Here is a 23,859-nt window from a genome sequence, read left to right on the forward strand (position 1 = left end):
TTTCTTTCTTTATTTCTTTCTCGTTTTTGCTTCTTTCTTTTACATTTCTTTGATACATTTCATTACTATACAATTTGATATATAAATAACATTATGAAATAACATATTATGTTGAAAAAAAGGTCATTTTCTAGCATTAAGACCATTTACATTATTTGTAATGGGAAAAAATGTATTTGGAATTCGAACAAAATCACTATTGGAACAGCCTTCAGGAACAACTTGTGGTCGTAAAACGAGGTTTGCCTGTACGATTTGTTCCATTTCCGAATTTTTACTGTGTGTGTCTATTTTGCCCCAATATGTCAATATAATAAATTATAGGGAAATAAAAAACTATCTCTGAAGATAAACATACCAAGTATGGGTAATTTCATTTAACCTCCTCTTTGGATTTCTTTAACTTTGTTTTCTAATAAGGATTTTATTTATTTTATGACCTGATAGATTTTTTTTTTTTGAGTGTGTGTGAATGTGTGTGTATCCAGACATGTCCTTGAGCAGTTTCACCTGCATCCGTGAATGCCGTCACGCCGGCCCGTTTGTTAGCGTGTTGTCACTGGATTCCAGTGAGCACTGCATTAACATCCTGTCTGTTCTCCTGTCCGCAGTGGAGTTTGACGACTGCGTGGGGAATGAAGCGGTGGCGTTCCACAGCAGCGACCCCGTCTTCGCCGTGCGGACAGATGGGTCCATCTACGCCAAGGGAGAGGGGGCCAGGCTGGACGAGCCCATCCAGTTCAAGCTGACAGCCAATAGTCCACACACCCGTACCTGGGAGACGGTGGTCCAGCTGGCGCTCATCGACCCCCCTTCAACCCAACAAAATGAAAATGAGGTGAGGAACGCGCTCGCCGCGCTTCAATTTCACTCATCATCCCCAGAGTTTCTTCTTCACGTCACATTCCCTCCTGCGGTTTGGTGTGACGGTAACAGCCGGGAATCAGGTCGAAACTCCTCGGGGGGGGGGGGGGGGGGTTGGGAGTGGGGGGGGTGCAGTCGAGTGAAGCAGTGGTTTGAAAATGATAGAATCGCGTTGCCACAGGGGGGAGAGTACGATTCCCCCTCAGCCGTAAGCTGTTATTGGAAAACATCCAGCGCCTCGGACGCCGCGGGGGGGTCCTCGACTCCCCCCCCCCTTATTTAGAAGTTGTCAGCAGTCAGGAGAGAACTGGGGGCCCTGAACTCACCCGACCCCATCGCTCCAGATCCACCATAATGTAACTCAATGTTTTAGTCAATGTTATGTAACATAAATGTAACTACTCCTTAATGTAACTAATAAATGTAACTAAATGTAACTCAGTGTAATGTAACTAAATGTAACTACTCCTTAATGTAACTAATAAATGTAACTAAATGTAACTCAATGTAATGTAACTAAATGTAACTACTCCTTAATGTAACTAATAAATGTAACTAAATGTAACTCAGTGTAATGTAACTAAATGTAACTACTCCTTAATGTAACTAATTAATGTAACTAAATGTAACTCAATGTAATGTAACTAAATGTAACTACTCCTTAATGTAACTAATAAATGTAACTAAATGTAACTACTCCTTAATGTAACTAAATGTAACTACTCCTTAATGTAACTAATAAATGTAACTAAATGTAACTACTCCTTAATGTAACTAAATGTAACTACTCCTTAATGTAACTAATAAATGTAACTAAATGTAACTACTCCTTAATGTAACTAAATGTAACTACTTCTTAATGTAACTAATAAATGTAACTAAATGTAACTCAGTGTAATGTAACTAAATGTAACTACTCCTTAATGTAACTAATAAATGTAACTAAATGTAACTCAGTGTAATGTAACTAAATGTAACTACTCCTTAATGTTAAATAACTGAATTTCTGACTGATTCTAGTTCCAAACATTACAGTTAGACAGAAAAAACATGTTTGTTTGTTTCTCTGTTCTAACATAAATCCTTTTCATTTGTCAGGTTATTAAACCCACAGAACTCCATCAATCAAGGATCAAACTATCAATCAATAAAGAAAAATAACATCAGACACAAGTTAGGACATTAACTTTGTCCAAAATGTTTTTGTCAGAGTTAAAATGGGCTGATTTACTGCATTGTGGGAAATGTAGTTTCGGGTCAAAGCACCCTTTTGACCTATTTATTTTATGATATTGTGACCTTTTATGCTCTCGCGGGCCACATTCAATGATGTGGAGGGCCAGATTTGGCCCCCGGGCCTTGAGTTTGACACATGTTGGATTAAATGGTTGATTTAATTTAATTCAGTAGATGTTATCAAATCTGCTAACTAGTTGTGACATCGTGAAACATGGCTCGTATCTCGATTTTGCTCGTATGTCTTAAAAAATAAGGACAGAGCGACAACTCGTATCTCAAATACCTTATATCTGGAGGTTCTACTGTTTTTACAATCACAGTATTAATAATAACTTAACATCTATGGACTGTGATGACCAACAGGAGCATTACATTGACTCATCGTGAGCCAATCAGCATCCCAACAGTGATTGACGACTTTCGATCGAGGCTCGGCCATCGTCTTTCTTATATTCCGCAGCAGCAGAATAAGAAAATAAAACAAGAAGGAGCCGTCAGTCAGTCACGGAACAAAAAGAGACGTGGATCGGGAGACCGGCCAAAAAGAAACAACCAGCGTCTTCAGTGGGAGTGGGCGTGAGGATGATGAGGATGCTGTCCTGGCTCCTGCCTCGCCTGCAGTATCGCTCTAGTGCAGCTTCAGATGCTGAATATGTTGAGTCTCTGTATTAAAGCGCCACAGATCAAATGAGTGGCTCTTCTGCATCAGCGACTTCAGTCGTTCAGGGATGCTGAGGAGTCCCCCCACCCACCCCCGAGCAGAGAGAGAGAGAGAGATGAGGGGGCTCGGCGGGGTCGGAGGTCAGACATATGCTGCACATTGCAAACCCGACATGTTCGCAGCAGAAAGCAGGCGGCGAGACGTGACGTTTCATTATGGAAACGCTGCTTTGTGGCTTCCTCTGCTGAATAATAACTTCCAGATGTCTGGGTAGGCATGGGCTGGTGGATATCAAAGTGTTGCGGGGGCTTTTTTTTTTTTTTTTTTTTTTGGAGGGGAAGAGGTGGGACCGGAGCCAGCTGGCTAAGGCCGACGGCACCGAGACCTGGGAGCGTGCATCTATTTCACACTCGGTGACTCCTGTTCAAGTAGCGGTAGCTCGTGTTCTTTTTGTTAAGCATGATTATGGTGAGTTATGCTAATTTTGTGTTAAATATCCTTTTTTTTTTTTTTTAATTTATATCGGTACTGAAGGAGGGAAAAATTGCCCGCCCTTTAAACCCAACAAACCCTGACTCCAGCTCCTCACCCTCCATCTGTCAGAACGGTTTGAGGAAAGCGTGCAGACGTCTCCACTGAACCTGTTTCTTTAAATAAATTTCATCACCTTCTTTTTTTACCGTCTCCCACTTCTGCATGAGTTTAAATAAAATAAATGGAATGTGAGCTGAGGGGTCTGATCAGAATTACACCACAGCCAGATAAAAGCCCACTTAAGCCTCCATCACTCCATCTCTCTGCCCCCGCCCCCCCATATCTCTCTCTCTCTCCCTCTCTCTCTGTCCTCACCCATACCTGTTAGCATGTGTAGATAAAAGGATCTGGAGCATGACTTATTTAGACAGAGGGAGGGGGGTGGGGGGGTCACATCTGTTTCTGACAACCTTTTCCACCCCAAACGCATCTCCTCCACCTCGGCTCCACTGGTGGGATTTGGAACAACAACCCCCCCCCCCCCCCGCCCCCCTGTAGTCAAACCCTCTTCTGGAAAAGACGAATGCATTTGTCCGGAGACGGCTCACGTCTGTCACCCCCCCACCCCACCCCCCCAGAGCATGTTTGCTCACACAGGCGTGTGGCGCTTGGCAGAGGTTTTGGTACATGTGGACGGAATGCAGAGGACGGTTTGAGTAAACGTGTCACACAGAACAGGGAACACGGGATGTAGCAACACGTGTTGGGATGGGTGACCTCTGGTACCGACTGGTAAACAATAACAGGAGGAGGTTGGGGGGGGGGGGGGTCATGTGTTTTAATAAAGAACTGATCAGTCTCAGGAGGATTATGTTTTTACATAACATCTTAATTTGAAAGTTGCTATTTTTCCACTGGGAATAAATCGAGCAACCTAACCTGAGCAAGATTAACTTTTTTTTATTTAATTCTTTTTGATTATATTTAAAGTTGTGACATCATCAATTGAACAGGTGATGTTGTGGATGCACAGGTAAACCTTGGTTTTTAACGTTTGGAGTTTCGTCCTTAATTATACGTCAGTTTTCGGAAAAAGAAAAAACACTTGAAACTAAAAATCAAGTTTACTTCATGTTTCTCAACTTAAGGTCTGTCAGCTACAAATATTAGAATCATCAAATCATCAGTAAACCGTTAAAAGCACGTAATATCATGTTACTGTACAATAAATCAGAATAAAACATATAATATCATATGATTAACCCGTAGCAACCCCCGTGACCCACGATGAGGAAGAAGCAGCTGAAGATGAGACAGAGAAGTTTTTTCTGCACCATATTAAAAAAATAAAATGTAATTGTTTTGTCAACTTAAAATAGATTCATGTTAAACAAATATTATTAAAATGCATTTATTAATAAAGGTCAGTACAGAACTGGTAATGGTTATCTACAGTTTAGCCTAGTTTTTTAGCTAGTTAATTAAACTTAGCTTGTTTTTCGACTCGTAATCCGAGGTTCACCTGTATCAAATATTTTTATTTATTTATTTCATTAGTTCACACAAACTCATATTGCCAAAAAAATTCAGATGAAAACAAAATCAATGTGCTGCATTTGGTTCTTCTAGCTGTATATATATACATTCAGTGTGTGTGTATATATATATATATATATATATATATATATATATATATATATATATATATATATATATATATAAATGTCCCTCTCACCCTTGTGGGGTGGTATCTGTGTGTCATCCTCAAGCTCGGGTCCTCTACCAGAGGCCTGGGAGTCTGAGGGTTCTGTCAGTATCTTAGCTGTTCCTAGGACTGCGCTCTTCTGGACTGAGGCTTCAGATGTTGTTCCAGGAATCTGCTGGAGCCACTCTTCCAGTTTGGGGGTCACTGCCCCAAGTGCTCCAACTACCACGGGGACCACGTTAACCTTGACCTTCCACATCTGTTCCAGCTGTTCTTTCAACCCTTGGTACTTCTCAATCTTTTCGTGTTCCTTCTTCCTGATGTTGGCATCAGCTGGAATCTCCACATCTATCACCACTGCTCTCTTCTGCTCTTTGTCCACCACCACTATGTTCGGTTTGTTAGCCAGCAGCTGTTTGTCGGTCTGAAAGCTGAAGTCCCACAGGATCTTAGCCTTGCTGTTCTCAACCACCTTAAGTGGTATGTCCCATTGGGATTTGGGTACTTCTAGTCCATACCGGGTACAGATGTTCCTGTACACTATCACAGCTACTTGGTTGTGCCTTTCCATGTATGATGAGCTGGCGAGCATCTTACACCCTGCTACCACATGCTGGACTGACTCTGGGGCTTCTTTACATAGCCTGCACCTTGGGTCAGATCTACTGTAGTAGATATTGGCCTCTATTGCCCTTGTACTTAGGGCCTGTTCTTGTGCTGCCATGATCAGTGCCTCTGTGCTGTCTGTCAGTCCAGCTTTATTCAGCCATTGGTAGGTCTTCTTGATATCAGCCACTTCCTCTCTCTGACGGTGGTACATGCCGTGTAGGGGCGTGTCCCTCCATGTTGTCTCCTCCTCCTCCTCCTCCTCTTCAGGTTTCTGCTGTCTAAGGCATTCACTGAGCAGTTCATCTGTTGGGGCCATCTTCCTGATGTACTCTTGGATTTTTGATGTCTCATCGTGGACAGTGGCCCTGATGCTCACTAGTCCTCGGAGGCCTTAACCCTTGAAAACCGATTAAAATGGCTATACACATTACCTATTCGGGTCCAAAAAGAGCCGTCTCATAAACATGTAAAAAAAAATGTAATACGGAAATAATTTTTTTTTCAATGCATCAGGTCTTTTCCATTACTTCAGCCCTATCCATAGATTTAAAGTTTATTATATGTTTTATTATTATTATTATATACTGTATGTTTATATGGAATTTGCCATTAGAACCCTGTTTTTCTTCCAATGGGAAAAACACAAAATATGGAATATTTACAAGTTGATGCACAGTTTAATACTTCTGATAAAGATATTACAACTATTGGATGAATGTTTTTGCAGGTGTGTGAACACAGACAGTGGGTCTGTCTCTGGGTTGCAGGGTGATTTTGGGGCAATTGCTGCAGACAATGAAGATGTAGTTTCATAAAAACATGTCAGCATTATTGTATATAGTAATATATATATATATATATATATATATATATATATATATATATATATGCTCCCATTGACTCCCAATATATATATATATATATATATATATATATATATATATATATATATATATATGTGTGTGTGTGTGTGTGTGTATATATATATATATATGTGTGTGTGTGTGTATATATATATATATTACTATATATGTGTATATATATATATATATATATATATATATATATATATATATTACTATATACAATAATGCTGACATGTTTTTATGAAACTAGATCTTCATTGTCTGCAGCAATTGCCCCAAAATCACCCTGCAACCCAGAGACAGACCCACTGTCTGTGTTCACACACCTGCAAAACATTCATCCAATATGGACACACCTTCTCATTCAAAGAGTTTTCTTTATTTTCATGACTATGAAAATTGTAGATTCACATTGAATGCATCAAAACTATGAATTAACACATGTCGAATTATATACTTAACAAAAAAGTGCGAAACAACTGAAAATATGTCTTATATTCTAGGTTCTTCAAAGTAGCCACCTTTTGCTTTGATTACTGCTTCGCACACTCTTGGCATTCTCTTGATGAGCTTCAAGAGGTACTCGCCGGAATTGGTCTTCCAACAGTCCTGAAGGAGTTCCCAGAGATGCTAAGCACTTGTTGGCCCTTTTGTCTTCACTCTGCAGTCCAGCTCACCCCAAACCATCTCGATTGGGTTCAGGTCCGGTAACTGTGGAGGCCAGGTCATCTGGCGCAGCACCCCATCACTCTCCTTGTTGGTCAAATAGCCCTTACACAGCCTGGAGGTGTGTTTGGGGTCATCGTCCCATTGAAAAATAAATGATAGTCCAACTAAACGCAAACCGGATGGAATAGCATGCCGCTGCAAGATGCTGTGGTAGCCATGCTGGTTCAGTATGCCCTCAATTTTGAACAAATCCCCAACAGTGTCACCAGCAAAGCACCCCCACACCATCACACCTCCTCCATGCTTCAAGGAGGGAACCAGACATGTAGAGTCCATCCGCTCACCTTTTCTGCGTCGCACAAAGACACGGTGGTTGGAACCAAAGATCTCCAATTTGGACTCACTTGGGGACACTTTCACAGTTTTCCCAATTTTTCGGACTGACTGACCTTCATTTCTTAATGAAGGTAATGATGGCCACTCGTTTTTCTTTACTTAGAGTTTGTATTATGGCAAGAAAAAAGCAGCTAACAGTCTATTCAGTAGGACTATCAGCTGTGTATCCACCTGACTTCTGCACAACACAACTGATGGTCCCAACCCCATTTATAAAGCAAGAAATCCCACGTATTACACCTGACAGGGCCACTGTCAAGTGGAAACAATTTCCGGTGACTACCTCTTGAAGCTCATCAAGAGAATGCAGAATGTGTGCAAAGGAGTAATCAGAGCAAAAGGTGGCTACTTTGAAGAAACTACAATATAAGGTGTATTTTCAGTTGTTTTACACTTTTTTGTGAAGTACATATTTCCACATGTGTTAATTCATAGTTTTGATGCCTTCAGTGTGAATCTACAATGTCAATAGTTATGAAAATAAAGGAAGTATACACAGTGAAAATCTGCTATTTTATACACTTCCAATGATAGGCATTAAGGCATTTGGACAATAAAGTTGAAAGAAAATTACTGGCAAAATTTAATGTATTTAGTCTTTCAATTGACTGATTTTATTAGGAGAGAAACACATAAAAACAACAAAAATGTTGGACCAAACAGTTCCCAAGGGTTAACTGGGTGAAATACAGTATCTAATAAAATTAAAACCTAAAGTATAAGACTTTAGAGACATAGAATAAAATGCACCAAACACAGAATGTAATACTGAATGTAAACATAAATAAATGTGCACAAAACAGTAGTAATTGAGACAGAAGTGACTGTCAGAGGACTCGACGGCCGGAGCGTGACCTCGTCTCCTTCCACCTGAGAACCCCCCCACCCCCACCCCACCTTCTCCCTGCTTTTGTTCGTGAAAGCGACTGGTATATAACAGAAAGCTGTTAATAGAAGCGTAGCGCTCGGCTGGTTGATGAAACCAAACATGACACCCCCCCAAAAACCTCCCACCCGTCCACGCTCGCATGTATACACCCATATGCCAGGCCGCTTGACACGATTCCTTTAAAGCAGCCTTAAAAGCTTCTCTCCTGGGCGTCCGTCTAATGAAGTCAGCCTGAAAAGCTTTATTTCCTCTGGCAGATACAAGACCATCCTTGGAGGGATCTTGACCAGGCTAGAACAAACAGAGGGAGATAAAAAAGAAAATACTTTTTTATAGGAATGCATCGTACAGTAACCGCAACTTCCACTATGTGCCAGAAGCCTTTCTTATGTTCCTACGCTGGATTCTGCTCTTTTTTATTTCTGTCATCTCCTGAGGAGGAATCACACCGAATCACACACACACACACACACACACACACACACACACCTTTACATCCTCATGCGTGTCGACGCTCTAATGTAATCGCACCATTCACTGCATACCTGTTCATTTAAGACCTGCAGCCAGAAATATGATGGAATAAATAATCTGCGCGCTCACTAAGCCACCAGTTTAAGAAGCCTTAACTCGGCCGGACAGATGTCTAATTGCATTTTTTTTTAAATCCTGAGTTCCAAACTACTGATTGGATTGTTAAAACTAGACTGGTAAAGATGGAAATTTCCAATTTATTCCATTTTTTTTCTCTGCCTCCATACCTTGAATACATTTTTTCTGTTCAAATATATATATATTTTTCTATTGACTTAACCTGTGGGCTAAAAAGCATTTGCTTTGTCCATTATAGTCCAGTGCACATACAGTACTCACATAAAGAGCACACTGCTATAAATGGACATTAATAATGTCCTTTGACATTTAAAATGTCATAATTGAAAGAACGGCATGTAAAATCCCTCTTGCAGTGTGTTTCCTCCCACACAGGCGCGTTTTGTCGGTGACAGGTGTTATATCATGGTTAAGACTGCGTCAGTCATCACACCGTCACATATTCATTCCGTCGTTCCCCTCCCCCCTCGGATCGCTCCTGTGAAGCGGGAATTTGTCGGAATGTTTGGGAGGCGACTTCTCCTTCCTGATGCTGTTACCTTCTGGTGAACCATCGGCCCGGCGCTCCAGGAATCAACATAATGGAGACGAGCTGTCAAGACCCGCTGACTGGTCCAGGAGAGACGGATGAACAACAATAACACTGCAGGAGACGGGCAGAGGGAATCATGGGAGAGAGCGGGAGCTCAGGGGAATCTGATGGGTGGAGAAAACACAACTCATCGCGTCAGTGCTGATATTCCTGATTGAATTCCTGACATGTGGTCAGTTTACAGAGGAACAACTTCCTGTGCAGTCTCCTAGAAATTAGATTAATTTATGACTACAGCATCTTCCGCATTACAAAGCACACTGGACTATAAGGCGCACATTCAATGAACGAAATGTTCTAAAACATATTCATATATAAGGCACTCTGGATTATAAAACGCACTGGATTATAAAGCACACTGGATTATAAATCGAACTGGATTATAAATCGCACTGGATTATAAAGAAAACTGAATTATAAATCGCACTGGTTTATAAGGCGCACATTCAATAAATGGCATATTCCAAAAAAGTTTTCATATATAAAGCGCACTGGATTATAAATGACACCGGATTATAAAGCGCACTAGATTATAAAGTGCACTGGTTTATAAAGTGCACTGGATTATAGGGCGCACTGGATTATAAAGTGCACGTTCAATAAAATGCTTATTTCAAAACTATTTTCGTACATAAAGTGCACTGGTTTATAAAGTGCACTGGATTATAAGGCGCACTGATTTATAAAATGCACTGGATTATAAAGCGCACTGGTTTATAAAGCGCACTGGATTATAAGGCACACCTTCATTGAATGGCCTATTTTAAAATTGTTTTCAGCAGAATATAATTGATAAAAATCAATACTTTGATAAAGGAACCCTCTTATCTGTCTGGGTTTTAATTAAGAGGGAATCTTTATTTGACTGGATTATAAGGCGCATCTGATTATAAGGCGCACCTTCAATAAATGGTATATTTTAAAATTGTCATGAATAGAATAGAATTGATAAAAATCAATACTTCTATAAAGAAACCATGTTATCGATCTGGGTTTTAATTCAGAGGGAATATTTATTTGACTGTGATCTATTATAAGAAAGCTCTTAACTTTCTTATGAAAAACTAAGTTGCTGGTGGATATTTTTAATGCTACCATTCGCATTGACGCGTTTGCGCATTTCCACATACATTAATTACATTTACATTTTACATAAACAGAAAACTTAACTGATCAGCATTCGCAGTGTGTTTTAATTAAAGTCATTTCAAAGGGACATCGGCAGCGTGTTGAACATTATTTTGACGTGGAGTTGTCCTGTCGACGTCTTAAAATCCACACTCGGACGGCTTTACTAGCCCTGAGATGTGCAATTAAAGCTCCTTTACTGTAGTTTTACTGATGTTTGCATGTCTCTGCACACGCCATGAGCATCCGTAATGAAGCAGAATGAAGTTCACCTTCATGTGTTTGGCAGTATTTCCGCACCAGGACATTAACTTAGATAGGTGATATACCCGATGGCTTCGGTAGTCGATGTAGCTCTTCTGACTCACGGGTGAGTTAATGTTTATGACGACTGAAAATGGGCTCCTTTCAAGTTTTTTTATTTGAGCATCTTTCAAAAAGACAGGTTTGTGGGGGTCATTTCTCTCTGGCTGCGGGGAGTCTGTGTGATGAGAGAAATAGTGTCTGATTGAAGCTGCCGTCTGGGACTCACCCGTCAGCATCCCATGGAAACGGCTGTAAGTCACATGTCAGACCTGCTCCTGTGAAAAGACTTTCTACACCTGATCTAAATGACAAACGCTTTTATACAAGCACCAAAAATTCTAATATGCAAAGAATTGTCAGAAAATTGAAATCCTTGTTCCTGACATAAGTCTAATGGAAGTTTATATATTTTCAACATTTAAAGCCTTTATTTAAACAGACTGTGTCCAGAATATGAAGGGATTTTGTAGGTCAATCAGGAATCATTTTAGCTACAGTTTGCTCAGTGGACATGTAATCTCATAATATATACTATACGGTTATATTGTCTTTCTATAATGAACCTCTAATTGCCTCATGGTTTCAGCTAATATGGTGAAATTAGGAGTGTTCATTATTTACCTTTTGTCCAGCCCTAAGCCTTTGACCGAGCTCAGACACACACACCGCTCAAGTATTATAACCACCCGCCCAACGCAGTCGTACCGCGAGATACGAGTTTAATCCGTTCACTGACTGAACTCGTAAGTCGAACAACATTTAAAAAAATCTAAAATCATTTAATCCGTCCCAGCCTTGTGAAAAAGCCCCAAAACCCCTAAATTATGGGGGGGGGGAGACATTTTTTACCATTTAAACAACATATGTCAAACTCAAGGCCCTGGGGCCAAATGTGGCCCGCCACATCATTTTATGTGGCCCGCAAGAGCATAAAAAGTCATAGTGTACAAATAAATAGATCAATGTGTACTTTGACCAGAAACTACATTTCCCACAATGCAGTGATTCAATCACGTACACAATGAAATGAAAAGAAATGCAAAAGTCACGAGAACACACAAGCTATACATGCTATATTAGGCAGCAAGACATTAGCAGGAGATGGAAGCCAGAAACCAGGGCGGCACCTCAAACCTGTGTTGCTCGCAACATTTGATTCATGTCTGTTTTGCTGTAGGGTACGTTATCCTGCTGGAGGAGTGCCGCTGCCATCAGGGATTAGTGTTTCCATGAAAAGAGTGTAGAAGGTCAGCAGGGGTATAGGTCTGGTGTCCATGACCCACGACGCACAATACATTCTGACAACTTCCTGTCAGGACCTACTGTCATTTTAGCAGCAAGCTGAGCTACAGGAGCTCATCTGTTGGATTGGAACACACCGGCCAACATTCACTCCCAACACACATCAATGAACCTTGGCCTCACATGACCCTCCTGTCTCCTGTCTGCCACTTTCCCTTCCTTGGATGGCTCTTGATAGATGCTGACCACATCAGAGTGGAAACACCAAACAAGCAGTTTTTGGAGATGTTCTGACCTGCTTGTCCAGCCACGACCCTTTGCATGTTTGCACACAGCCTCAAACTTCATCAACACACACAACAGCCAATCCGGTGGTCTATCTCAGGTGCAGCACATCTCCATCTCTTCCTCTGCTCGTCAGCGCCACCACCTGAATTCAACTGCTGCGCATTCAGCTCCACAGCATCTACCTGTGGGCTCTGATGACGCTCCAATCAGTGTGAATATTTATGCATTCACAATTGACTACGGTCTGATGACACACTATAGAGCGTCGTGTTTGCAGAGTACTCCTCAAACAAAATGCTTGTGCATGGATGGAGGTGTGTGAATCATTCTTACTCCAGTTACCAGGCTTTCTAATTGCCTTTTAGGTACAGAAAGACTGATAGTGATCAAGTGAGTTAGTGAGGCAACAAATGAGCAATTGACTGAGTAAATGAATGAATCACACTGAGTAAGTTTAACTCCAAAAATATTAGTTGTCTGCAGCGCTTTGTTTCTAGGGAGACATCATTTGTTCTCAGCGAAGTGATGAAATAATAGTTAAGGTAACAGAATCATGCAGGTGCATTACGCAGACAACGCACTGCTATAATACAATTATGGATGTGTAATGTAATAGATTACAAGGAGAATGTGCAACCAGAATGTTGCCTCAAATTTTTTATGATAGTCTCTGAACTTGCTAATATTTCCGTTTTAAGCTACAGTAAGATGTGAGAAAATTTACCGCAACTATTTCAAATGTGTTCTTTGAAGACCGGTGCTGTACTTCACTTGTACTACTGTTGTGCTTGACAGTCTAGAATGTTGTTGGGTTGTCCAGTGCACGTTCTTTGACATCCTCTAAAGTAAAGCTTTGTTTTTGTCTTGAAGGTCACAAAGGAGGAGGGAAAAGAGCCAGAGAAAAAACAGAGGAAGGAGACGCTCCAAGGACCCCCTCCTGTCATCATGTTCTCTGGATCCGGCGGGAGGAACGGCTCCAAGGCCCTCCGGAGGCAGAAGAGGGATTGGGTGATCCCGCCCATCAACGTGGCGGAGAATTCTCGAGGACCGTTCCCTCAGATGCTCGTCAGCGTAAGTCATGGATGTGATCGCTGATTTGTTCTGAACTTAGTTGGGTTTTCTCGACCGTATTTCACAAGTGATGCTACATCCGTGCAGATGATGGTATTTTGTTTCCCTGATGCAACTGTAGCAACAAAATCTTAAGGTATTTACAGGGCCTTAAATATCGCTCAGAAGTTGTTCCCCTTAGACAGGAAACAGACTCCGGAGGAGCTAAGCAGCTAAACTCCTCCATGGTGTTAGGTCCGTTGGGTTCACACTGAGACAAGTGATTATTTCTGCTCCTTCATGCATCCTTTCTTTCTTTTATCAGGGTCTTTCAGAAAGGTTGCACAAAGTTCAGTACTTTTTCAATAGCTCCTTTATAACAATAAAACAGTTTTCACAGACCCTTTACTGAAGCCGTAACACAGGTTATCCTGCGAGAATGAAAACTGTTCCTCCCGAACCCAAAAGAGCAGTGAAGTGGTTCATCCTCGGTGTGAGGTTGATGGCTTAAACTGAAGTACGCGCGATGATAATGATGAAAAAAACAAAATAATGTCTGTACAAGTAGAATGAACGCACTTCTCCTCATTTAGCATCCAAATATGAAGCAATGCCAAGTAGACTCCCATCAGAGCGGATTTAATTCCCGCAAAATATAAGCCCGACGTTGGTCAGAGTTCAGGCCTGGAAGAGTTGAATAAATAAAAGTATTTGCATGTTAAAGATCCCAATCAAATACACAGTTTGCCTTTCTCTAACCAAAGTCAGGGCTCTAATTTATGACCAAAAGTAACAAGAATATCATTCCAGGAGTCCAAAGCTTCATTCCTTCCTCTTTTTATCTGGAATATTGAGCCATCAGCCTTACAAAACTCTCTTAGTTCATCTCTTTTAGGTCCGAAATTGTGCAAAAGAATCTTCTTTCCCCTTTTGCTTCTGTTCTTTGTCTCTTCTTTGTGTTTCATCCAGTCCTTGGGGGGAAGCCATGGTGAGCAGCTTTAAGGAAAACTTTTTTCTGTTCTCCTATTTTATTTTTTTTTTGGTGGGGGGCGTGGAAAGGGGGGAAACAAAAACAAAGTCAAAGAGAGAAGAGTTTTTTAAGTCTTTTTTGGACTTGGAGTTGCAGCTGGAGTGTATCCCATCAGCTTGGCATGGCGTGGCATTCTCATTTGAGCCCGCTGAGCCCTTTAGTAGTGCTACACCAGTCATAAATTGGCCAGACAGGTCTGTTGATTCGATGAGCTGGTCACAACCAGAGAACGATAGTGGGGGGGGGGGGCAGGGGGGGTTGGGGCATGGAGGAAGAGAGAGGGTATCAAAAGAACATTTGGAAGTATAGTGTGCAGCCAAACACAAACCGCTTTGTGCAGTAAATAGGTCCATCAGGGGCTGGTGGGTTGTTGCGAGTGGAACGTTCAGAGCAGAGGAGAAGTGATGCGTGCTGATGCCTCTGTTGGGTTCTCCGGCTCCAGTCTTTCTGTTTAATGATGACTGGAGGGCAGGCAGAGAACTAGAGATTCCAACAACAAGACAGCTCTAGGGGTTGGACGGCATGGGAATGACTTCGCCATACTTACTGTTGATGTGTTTGGTCCACTTTAATAACCTCTTTCATCGTCTGTTGGTAACTAAAGCATTTTGAAAACGGTTTAATTTCCCTCAATCAAAAAAAACAACAACAAACAACTCAAAAAATACCCAAACACTTTATCAAAGTTCTCACCATTTTCGTCATTTTTTTTTTTTTGGTCCTATAGGGATGCAATCTCATTTCCTCCACCAGTTTCGCCAGACGTGCCGTTGCTCAGCGTCGTGTGTGTGTGTGTGTGTGTGTGTTTGCAGTGCTTGTGTGATGCCTCCCCTAATGGCCTGTGAAGTCAGTCCGTTTCCTAATGGGCTGTTCTGTCATCGAGCGCAGCCCAGAGTGACGCCCGGACGGCGGCCTTCCCCGCCAACCCTTCTCTTTACTCCCTGCCCTGACCGAGTTGCCATCATGCGGACAGGCGAGGTGACAGCAGCTGTCACCTGCATCTCCACGGGTCCGCGAGACTGTCACCTTGATCGGGCCGGCGCAGGTTCAGGCAGGTGTCAGGACGGGGGCCCCGCCTGACTGGCCTTAGAAAATGCCAACCCTTACGAGGAAAATGTTGACGGTGGTAAAGTTCTGGCACGACTGTGCTCTCTAAATCCAAAGCCGTGTCAGAGCTCAGCGAGACGTGAACCGTTGTTCACGTCCCAGTTTGAGTAGGGTCATACGGTCATACCCTCGTCTGTATGTCAGCCAGCGCTTGTAGGGGGGCAATAGAGGCAATCTAATTTCAGAGACGTTGAAGGATTTGGGTGGAATTTTGCTCATATCCTCATTTGTTCTATTCGAATGTCCTCCAAAATCCCTGCAGATTTGAATTAAATTCACGCGTTCCGTAGGAGTCTCAGAGGTGAGCGTGTTAAAACCGCTCTCTTCAATTTGCTTATTTTTACATTTTTAGTTTCACTTCTCTTTCAGTAGTGTTTGATCCGGGGTACCAGGGGCATCGGTGTCCACAAATGTTCTTCTTTTTTTTAAGCAGTACTGCTGAAGTAATTGCTGGAGAGACTGTGTGTCTTACCTTGAGATGCGGTTCTGTTCGGTGTTCAAGCATGTAGTCGAAGCAAAGGGGCTCATTACAGCACCTGGTGAGAAAAAATATAGCCATTAAAGTGATTAAAAAGAAAGAAGGTCCAAATAAAATGACAACATCTCCGCGTTTGAACTCGTATTTCAAGAAAGCATATTACGTATATCTGTGTGTGTATGTGTGTGTGTAAACTATGATGATGCATAACATCTGAGACGAGACAAGCTTAAAAACTGAAAGTCAAAATTTGGTGGATTAAGCAAAAAATACACACCTGCATGTCGCGGGAGTTGCTGGACTTACAGGAAAATTGACGTGAAATTGAGAACAAACGTGACTTCAGGCGACATAAGCCAAAGTTTACTAGTACATCCATTTCGTCACCTGTTCAACTGATGATGTCACAACTTTAAATATAGGACCAGCGGGAAATCAAAAAGTTGATCTTTTTCAGGTGAGGTTCCTTCTTAGTTTTAACCTCAATGACAAAAAAAATAACTTTCAATAATAATTTTTCTTGAAAACCGATGTATAATCGAGAGTAACGTAACTCCAAACGACGTAAGCCAAGATTTACCTGCATACACACGCACACAGTATATGTTTCATAGACAATATGACAAAATAGGTTGTATAAGGCAGGTATATGAACATTTAGGCTAATTCGGAGACTAATCATGTGATGGAGAATCAGTCCTGGATGTTTATTATATGATAAGAAAACAGAGCTTATAGATAATGAATGTTAGGACCTGCCTGAGGAAAGTTTATCACCATAAACGGTTGTTCTTTGTCGTTCTCCTTCCTCTGAACTAAACAGCCAGCTATAGCATGTAAGGCACATTGATTTTTCTCACAGGCTTTTTGAAACCTCCTATTGATCCACACACTTCTCTAAAGGCAGAGAAGCATTGATTTCTTTCTGCTCGGGTAAATAAAGACTCAGGTAACCACCCCCACCCGGCTCCCTCAACCCACCCCCAGTTAGAACGGCCGTCAGAAGAAAAAAAACAAAACAAAACGGTGATGAAACAACAGTTTAGAGCAACAAATGGGGGTAGGAATAAATGTTGAATGAGTTAGAACGTCCTTTCCATCAGGGTGCTCACCGACTCACCAGGTGAGGAGAGGAGGACGTGGTCGTGACCGGATGGAGTTGGGCTCCATGTGAGGTGATGGTGACACGCAGAGGAGATAAGGTTCAGTCTAGAACACAGATAACATCAGAGATGGATGTGTTGCCTTTGGACAGGGCAGGATTGCCTGTTTTCTTAGTCGTCTTTATGCTACGCTAGGCTAACTCTACTGTAGATTGACGTTTAAATGACGGGAGCAAAACTCTCGTTGGCAGTAACTCTCAATAAGACATTCCCAAAAAAGTTAAATAATGCTTTTGAAATGTGATTTAACACATTTCTGGTTGTATTTAAACGAAAACAAAATAATTTTATAGGATTAGCTGTCCCTTTTACCAAGCTGGATTGAAGACGGGCAAGTTCACCTTTATCTTGTAAATATAGTACGGTGGTACCTCTACTTATGAAATTAATGAGTTCTGGAAGAAATCTCGTAAGTAGAAAATTGCGTATCTAGAGACGTTTGTAAGTAGAGGAACCACTGTATGTATATTTATACATACATAATGATATATGAAGTATATACTTCAAAGCATCTTTTAGGTCATCTGGAAATGACCTAAAATTGGAGGAACAGCACAAACACTCAGAGGTACTCCATGAAATTGTCCATTATTAAGAGTTCCTTGAGTCATCACACTGCAAAAAAATATATATATAAAAAAATACAGGAAATAAACTTTGGATTTGAAGGAAAAACAAACTTAATAAGAATTATCTGTCCCTGCAGATAATTGTATTTGTCAAGTGATCATGAAAATGAAGTTTTTAAACAAAAACTATCAAATACTTTTTTGGGCAGGGTGATTAAATTTGTGTCATTAGATTATTTGAATTTGGATTCTGTTTGAATTTGGATTTTTAATTGAGAAAAAAAAACAGTTGGAGAACTGGTTGGGAATTATTTGACATTCCATTTTCATTTTTGGATGAAATTTTGTCCTTGGAAAGGAAAAGCAAGTTATTTGACGGTGGCTTTGAGAACAACAGGCCAAACAGATGAATTCTCATCCAAAACCCTTTTATTGACTGAAATCTAGAGAAGGATTTTCAATCTTTAATTGATGTCATGTGAAAAAGAAACTTGTCTGAATGCGATGTAATTTTTTTTATTGTTCACGCCGCAGCGTTTCTGCTCCACTTTCCACGTCTCTCTCCGTGGACGACGTTCAGAAAAGCATTTTCTGAGCAGAATGAGACCCGCACACCCCCCGTTCCGACACGGTGTGTCTGCATTCTCCTTTGCGTACGTTTACTAGTGATTAATGGCTGCTCTGCTTCACTGACAGCAAAAACACCAGATAGATAGACACCAAAAAAAAAAAGGAAAAGAACCAAAAACATCTGAGAGAAAACAGCAAACACAAGCGGCTTTGCTGTACGAGGGAGACGGGGTCTGATTACGCCGGAGAATTTAGGGTGGAGGTGTCTGAGATGGGAGGGTATCAGTGGGAAAAAAAGCAAAAGCAACAGAAAGAAAGAGGAAAAAAGAAGGAATGTAGCGCTAGACCAGGATTAGAAGCATGTCTGTGTTTGTGTTTGGGTCTGATAGACTTCCCAGAATGCTCGCTGCCTCTTTCCCTCGAGTCTAATGGAGCCTTCTGGCATCTGCCACCCCACCGCTCGGCCAAACCCGGCTCTACGACGCTCCAGCCTGCCCCCTTTATCTTGTTTTTTCCTCTCTCCTGCTGAGACATACGCTCATAAGCACGCACATTTAATCACAAACAAACACAACACGCACACACACACACACACACACACACACACACAAGCGGACACAGAGAGAAATGACTTGTCCTACACAAGCAGCAAACAAAGGATCAGCAAAGCGCGTGTGTCTCGTCGTGGTTTTGTATACGCTCATTGTTCGGGGGTTTTGTTTGGTCGCATTTCTGCTTTATCCCCCGAACAAAAGAGAAGTAAAAGCAAAGCCAGAAAAACACAACTCTGTCTTGTTTTCTTTATTTTATTTTTTTTTCCCCCCACAAGAGAAACCACAGGATGATAAAATGCAAGGATATGAGTATTAAAGGATCACGGTCCGATCCAGAGCGAGGGACCCGCACCGCTCCCCATGTACGCTTCACGAAGGAAGAATGGCTGCTCATTTTCTTAGGCTTAATAAAATAAGAATAAAACTTGGTCTATCAAGCATCTTATCTGAGCTCTATATGTATCCAGGCATACAGTAGAACCTTGAGATACAAGTTCAATCTGTTGGTGAGTCAAACATTTCTCCATTAAAAAGAATTCAAATCATTTTAATTCATTCCAACCTTGTAAAAAAAGGCCCCAAGCCCCTAAATTATTTAAAAAAAACATAGTTTTATCAACCAATAGACATGCAGACTTTACCTGTGTATAATTAATTATATATAAGTTACATTAACAAGGATAAAGAATGAAAAGAAACACAAAAGTCACGAGAACACACGAGTTACGTCTTTACTCCACCAACGAGAACGAGATCCGGTCTCACTGATGTCGTATCCATCCGCCAACACGTGGTAAAGAACGAGATCCGGTCTCACTGATGTCGTATCCATCCGCCAACACGTGGTAAAGAACGAGATCCGGTCTCACTGATGTCGTATCCATCCGCCAACACGTGGTAAAGAACGAGATCCGGTCTCACTGATGTCGTATCCATCCGCCAACACGTGGTAAAGAACGAGATCCGGTCTCACTGATGTCGTATCCATCCGCCAACACGTGGTAAAGAACGAGATCCGGTCTCACTGATGTCGTATCCATCCGCCAACACGTGGTAAAGAACAAGATCCGGTCTCACTGATGTCGTATCCATCCGCCAACACGTGGTAAAGAACGATATCCGGTCTCACTGATGTCGTATCCATCCGCCAACACTTGGTAAAGAACGAGATCCGGTCTCAGCTGATGTCGTATCCGTTCGCCAACACGTGGTAAAGAACGAGATCTGGTTTCACTGATGTCGTATCCATCCGCCAACACGTGGTAAAGAACGATATCCGGTCTCACTGATGTCGTATCCATTCGCCAACACTTGGTAAAGAACGAGATCCGGTCTCAGCTGATGTCGTATCCATCCGCCAACACGTGGTAAAGAACGAGATCCGGTCTCACTGATGTCGTATCCGTTCGCCAACACGTGGTAAAGAACGAGATCTGGTTTCACTGATGTCGTATCCATCCGCCAACAAGTGGTAAAGAACGATATCCGGTCTCACTGATGTCGTATCCATCCGCCAACACGTGGTAAAGAACGATATCCGGTCTCACTGATGTCGTATCCATCCGCCAACACGTGGTAAAGAACGATATCCGGTCTCACTGATGTCGTATCCATCCGCCAACACGTGGTAAAGAACTAGATGCGGTCTCAATGATGTTGTATCCATCCGCCAACACGTAGTAAAGAATCTTTAATTTTTGCTCGTAATTCGAACAAAAATATGGACAGAGCGACAACTCGTATCTCAAAAAACTCGTATCTCCAGGTACTACTTTGTTCAGGGCAGTTTTTGAGCTCAGTTTTTGGCTCTTGTATATTCTTAACACACGTTTAGTCATTCCATACACACACCGGTTAGATCAAGCCAGGAAAGAAGAGAAGAATGGGAAGAAAAGACTTTCTTTGTGTTATGAGTTCATCTCCTGTAGAGTTTGAAGAGGGAGGGGGGGGGGAAAAAGTCCGAGGTCGATCGTTGGGGGAGAGGTCAGCGTTTCATTTGTTCTTTGTTTGACTCGGTGACACATCTTGACTAGTTTTAAACTCTTTTCTGGCTTTTCGTCTGAGTTCAACCTCCTCGGTAATTCACACACGGTATTTTCTTTCCAGACCGCAGCTGTGAATTTTCTCCAAGCCCAAGCAAACCCTGCCGGGATATCTGGACAACCATGCATTTACAGGAAATTGAAGATCATGTTACTTAAGGTTGACATTTTTGGGGGGTTTTAGTCAAATAGATTTATATTTATAATGAAAACTCATTGGGATGGATTGTAATCAATTCAGTAATCCTTTGACCTTTCCTCTTGCTTTGCCGTTTTAATTCACTGGGTTGTTTGCCTTTCAGTTCATTCAAACACATTCACATCATTTCATCTACAGTTCCTGTTTGTGTTGGCGTGCGATCATACAAAAAAAAAACGTTAGCATGGCTTTAAGGCCAAATCTGACACAGATACCAGTCTGGATGTTCTTTGTTTTGCTCAAACCTTACAGCAAAAAAAAAAAAAATCCTAATTATCTAAAAGGAATGAGCTTTTACGTACGCGCACATGAAGAGCAAGTAAACTTTGCCACATGCAAGTGGAAAATAGATTTATTGTCTATTCATTTATTTAAAAAATACACTCTTTCGTCCGACCGAGCCTGGATGGATTTCAGTGGCACACCCTTAGAGTTACGCCGGTATGATTAAAACATTAGAAGAAGTTGAGAGTGCTTTATATTGTTACTCTAGCTAATGGGGTCTTGTAATGGAGGAACATGCTCAACCCTGTCTCTTTTGACAGGTCACGTCATTAATGAAACATCGCACCGTAAAAGCAATTTGAGCGTCCTCTCAATAGCATAAGACATGGGTATTTATAAGCGAAGAGGTGAGCACCTGAGAGCACATTAATATCTCATGCCAGGAGGTGTTCGAGGGCAATCATAAAATAAGGACATGAATTAATCGATGGCCCCTTTCTTTTTCCTGGCTTCAGACCCTTTAGTCTTCCTACCGTGTGCTTGTCTTGGAAAATAATAAATACCTTACAGAGTTAATTTCCTTTCCTATAATAAAATTAGTCAGATCAATGTTATTACATTTATCTCTAGGAAATGGACTCTCCTCCAATCTCCTGGTATCGACAAGCAAAAGGAATTCGGCCTTTTGTTTTCTCCCGTGTTCAGCAAAGTGAGACCGAAATGTAATTTTCACTCTTTAATATCTCATTATTTTCAAATTAGCGCGAGTGAAGTCGCGGTAAACGTGTTCATCAGGCGTGTTGGGCTGAGAGGGGAAGAGCATCACACGTAAATGTGTGTTACTGCGTGTCCATCTGTGTTACTGCGTGTTATTGCGTGTTATTGTGTGTTATTGTGTGTAATTATGTGTACCTGGCCCACCACTATGACTTTACTGTAAGAAAACCAACAAAATCTGTGCGTCAGCTATCCACCCACCCACGCACACACACGCACACACACACACACACACACACACACACGCACACACACACACACACACACACACACACACACACACACACACACACACACACACACACACACACACACACAGATGAGATTAGCACACACATGTTCATAAATCCCCCCATCGACACACTCGTCTCTGATATGACATCAGGCAGCACCAGGCCGCCCCCCCACCCCCCCTGGGTTCGGTTGGTGTTAAATTAAACAGTAAATCATCTCACCAAAAGACACAAGAGTTATGTGTGAGTCAAGGGCAACAGTTCTGGGCTCTTTAATAGGAGATGAGGAGGACTTTATGAAGGAGATAAATAACAGCTTAACAAACAGGCTCTGTCTGGGCCCCCCGCCCCCCCGGAGGTCGGCCCCCGCGACCCTGTGGATCAGTAGGATGAAGGAGAGCCAAGAATCTCGTTTCCTCTGAAGACATGAAAAAGTGATGTGGAGAAGAAAGATATTCTGAAGGGGACTCGGGGATGTAGGGACCGGCGATAAGGTGGGGGGGGGGGGCGGGGGTGTCGAGGGCGGGGGCGATACGAGGCAAGGTCGGTCAAATAGACAGAAAGACAGTAGAGTAGAGGAGTAGATACAGAGGAAACACATGGGAAACGAACACACACACACACACACACACACACACACACACACACACACACACACACACACACATTGTTTCAGTGCTTTCACTGAAACAAGTGAATGATTACTAAAGCCAAAACCAGCACGAGTGGAAAACCAGCCAAAAAAGTCAAGAGTGAGAAACGTGAGACGACCTCCACACGTGAACCCGGTCCTGTTTTGAGGGTTTTCTTATTGTTGCCACTGTAGTGCACCTGTTGTTAATTCCATGAACACCAATACAGCTGAAAGTGATCAACGATGCCCTCAGCTGCTTAACCAACCAGAAACTTATCAGACAGGTTTAATTGATTTCATGCCAGGCCCAGTTAAAAAAAGTATTCTTTTAATTTTTGTGTAGCAGTATAGTTTGTCGCTAAATCGCAGAATTTGTTATTTGCGTGTGGTTCCTGGAACGCATTAACCTGGAGGAATGAGGGCGCACTGTTTATATGTTTTTGGGATTTTTTCTAACGTCACCTAATGTGCATTTATTCCATGTTTTCTCCCTCTTTGACTCTTTATTTTATTATTTCAAGGTAAAATTTGACGGAAATTAAAATCAAGGCTTGTGCCAGAATAAAATGATCCGATTTATTTAGTTTTTTTCTGCAGAAAACCTCATTCTGGATGCAAACATAATGGGAATCGATCATGTCACACACACACACACACACACACACACACTCACACACACTACATCCAT

General features: G+C 41.8%; 1 protein-coding gene across 1 annotated transcript in view; it reads left to right on the plus strand.

The window, feature by feature from the left end:
• LOC137608071 (cadherin-4-like) overlaps window positions 1–23,859 on the plus strand; it is a 235,100-nt gene that overhangs the window by 157,414 nt on the left and 53,827 nt on the right. The window contains exons 4-5 of the mRNA XM_068334093.1: window positions 612–838; window positions 13,411–13,611. Coding sequence (XP_068190194.1) covers window positions 612–838; window positions 13,411–13,611 — 428 coding nt within the window. The remainder of the gene's footprint in view (window positions 1–611; window positions 839–13,410; window positions 13,612–23,859) is intronic.

The sequence above is a fragment of the Antennarius striatus genome, chromosome 2, assembly GCF_040054535.1.
Source record: "Antennarius striatus isolate MH-2024 chromosome 2, ASM4005453v1, whole genome shotgun sequence".
NCBI lineage: Eukaryota > Metazoa > Chordata > Actinopteri > Lophiiformes > Antennariidae > Antennarius > Antennarius striatus.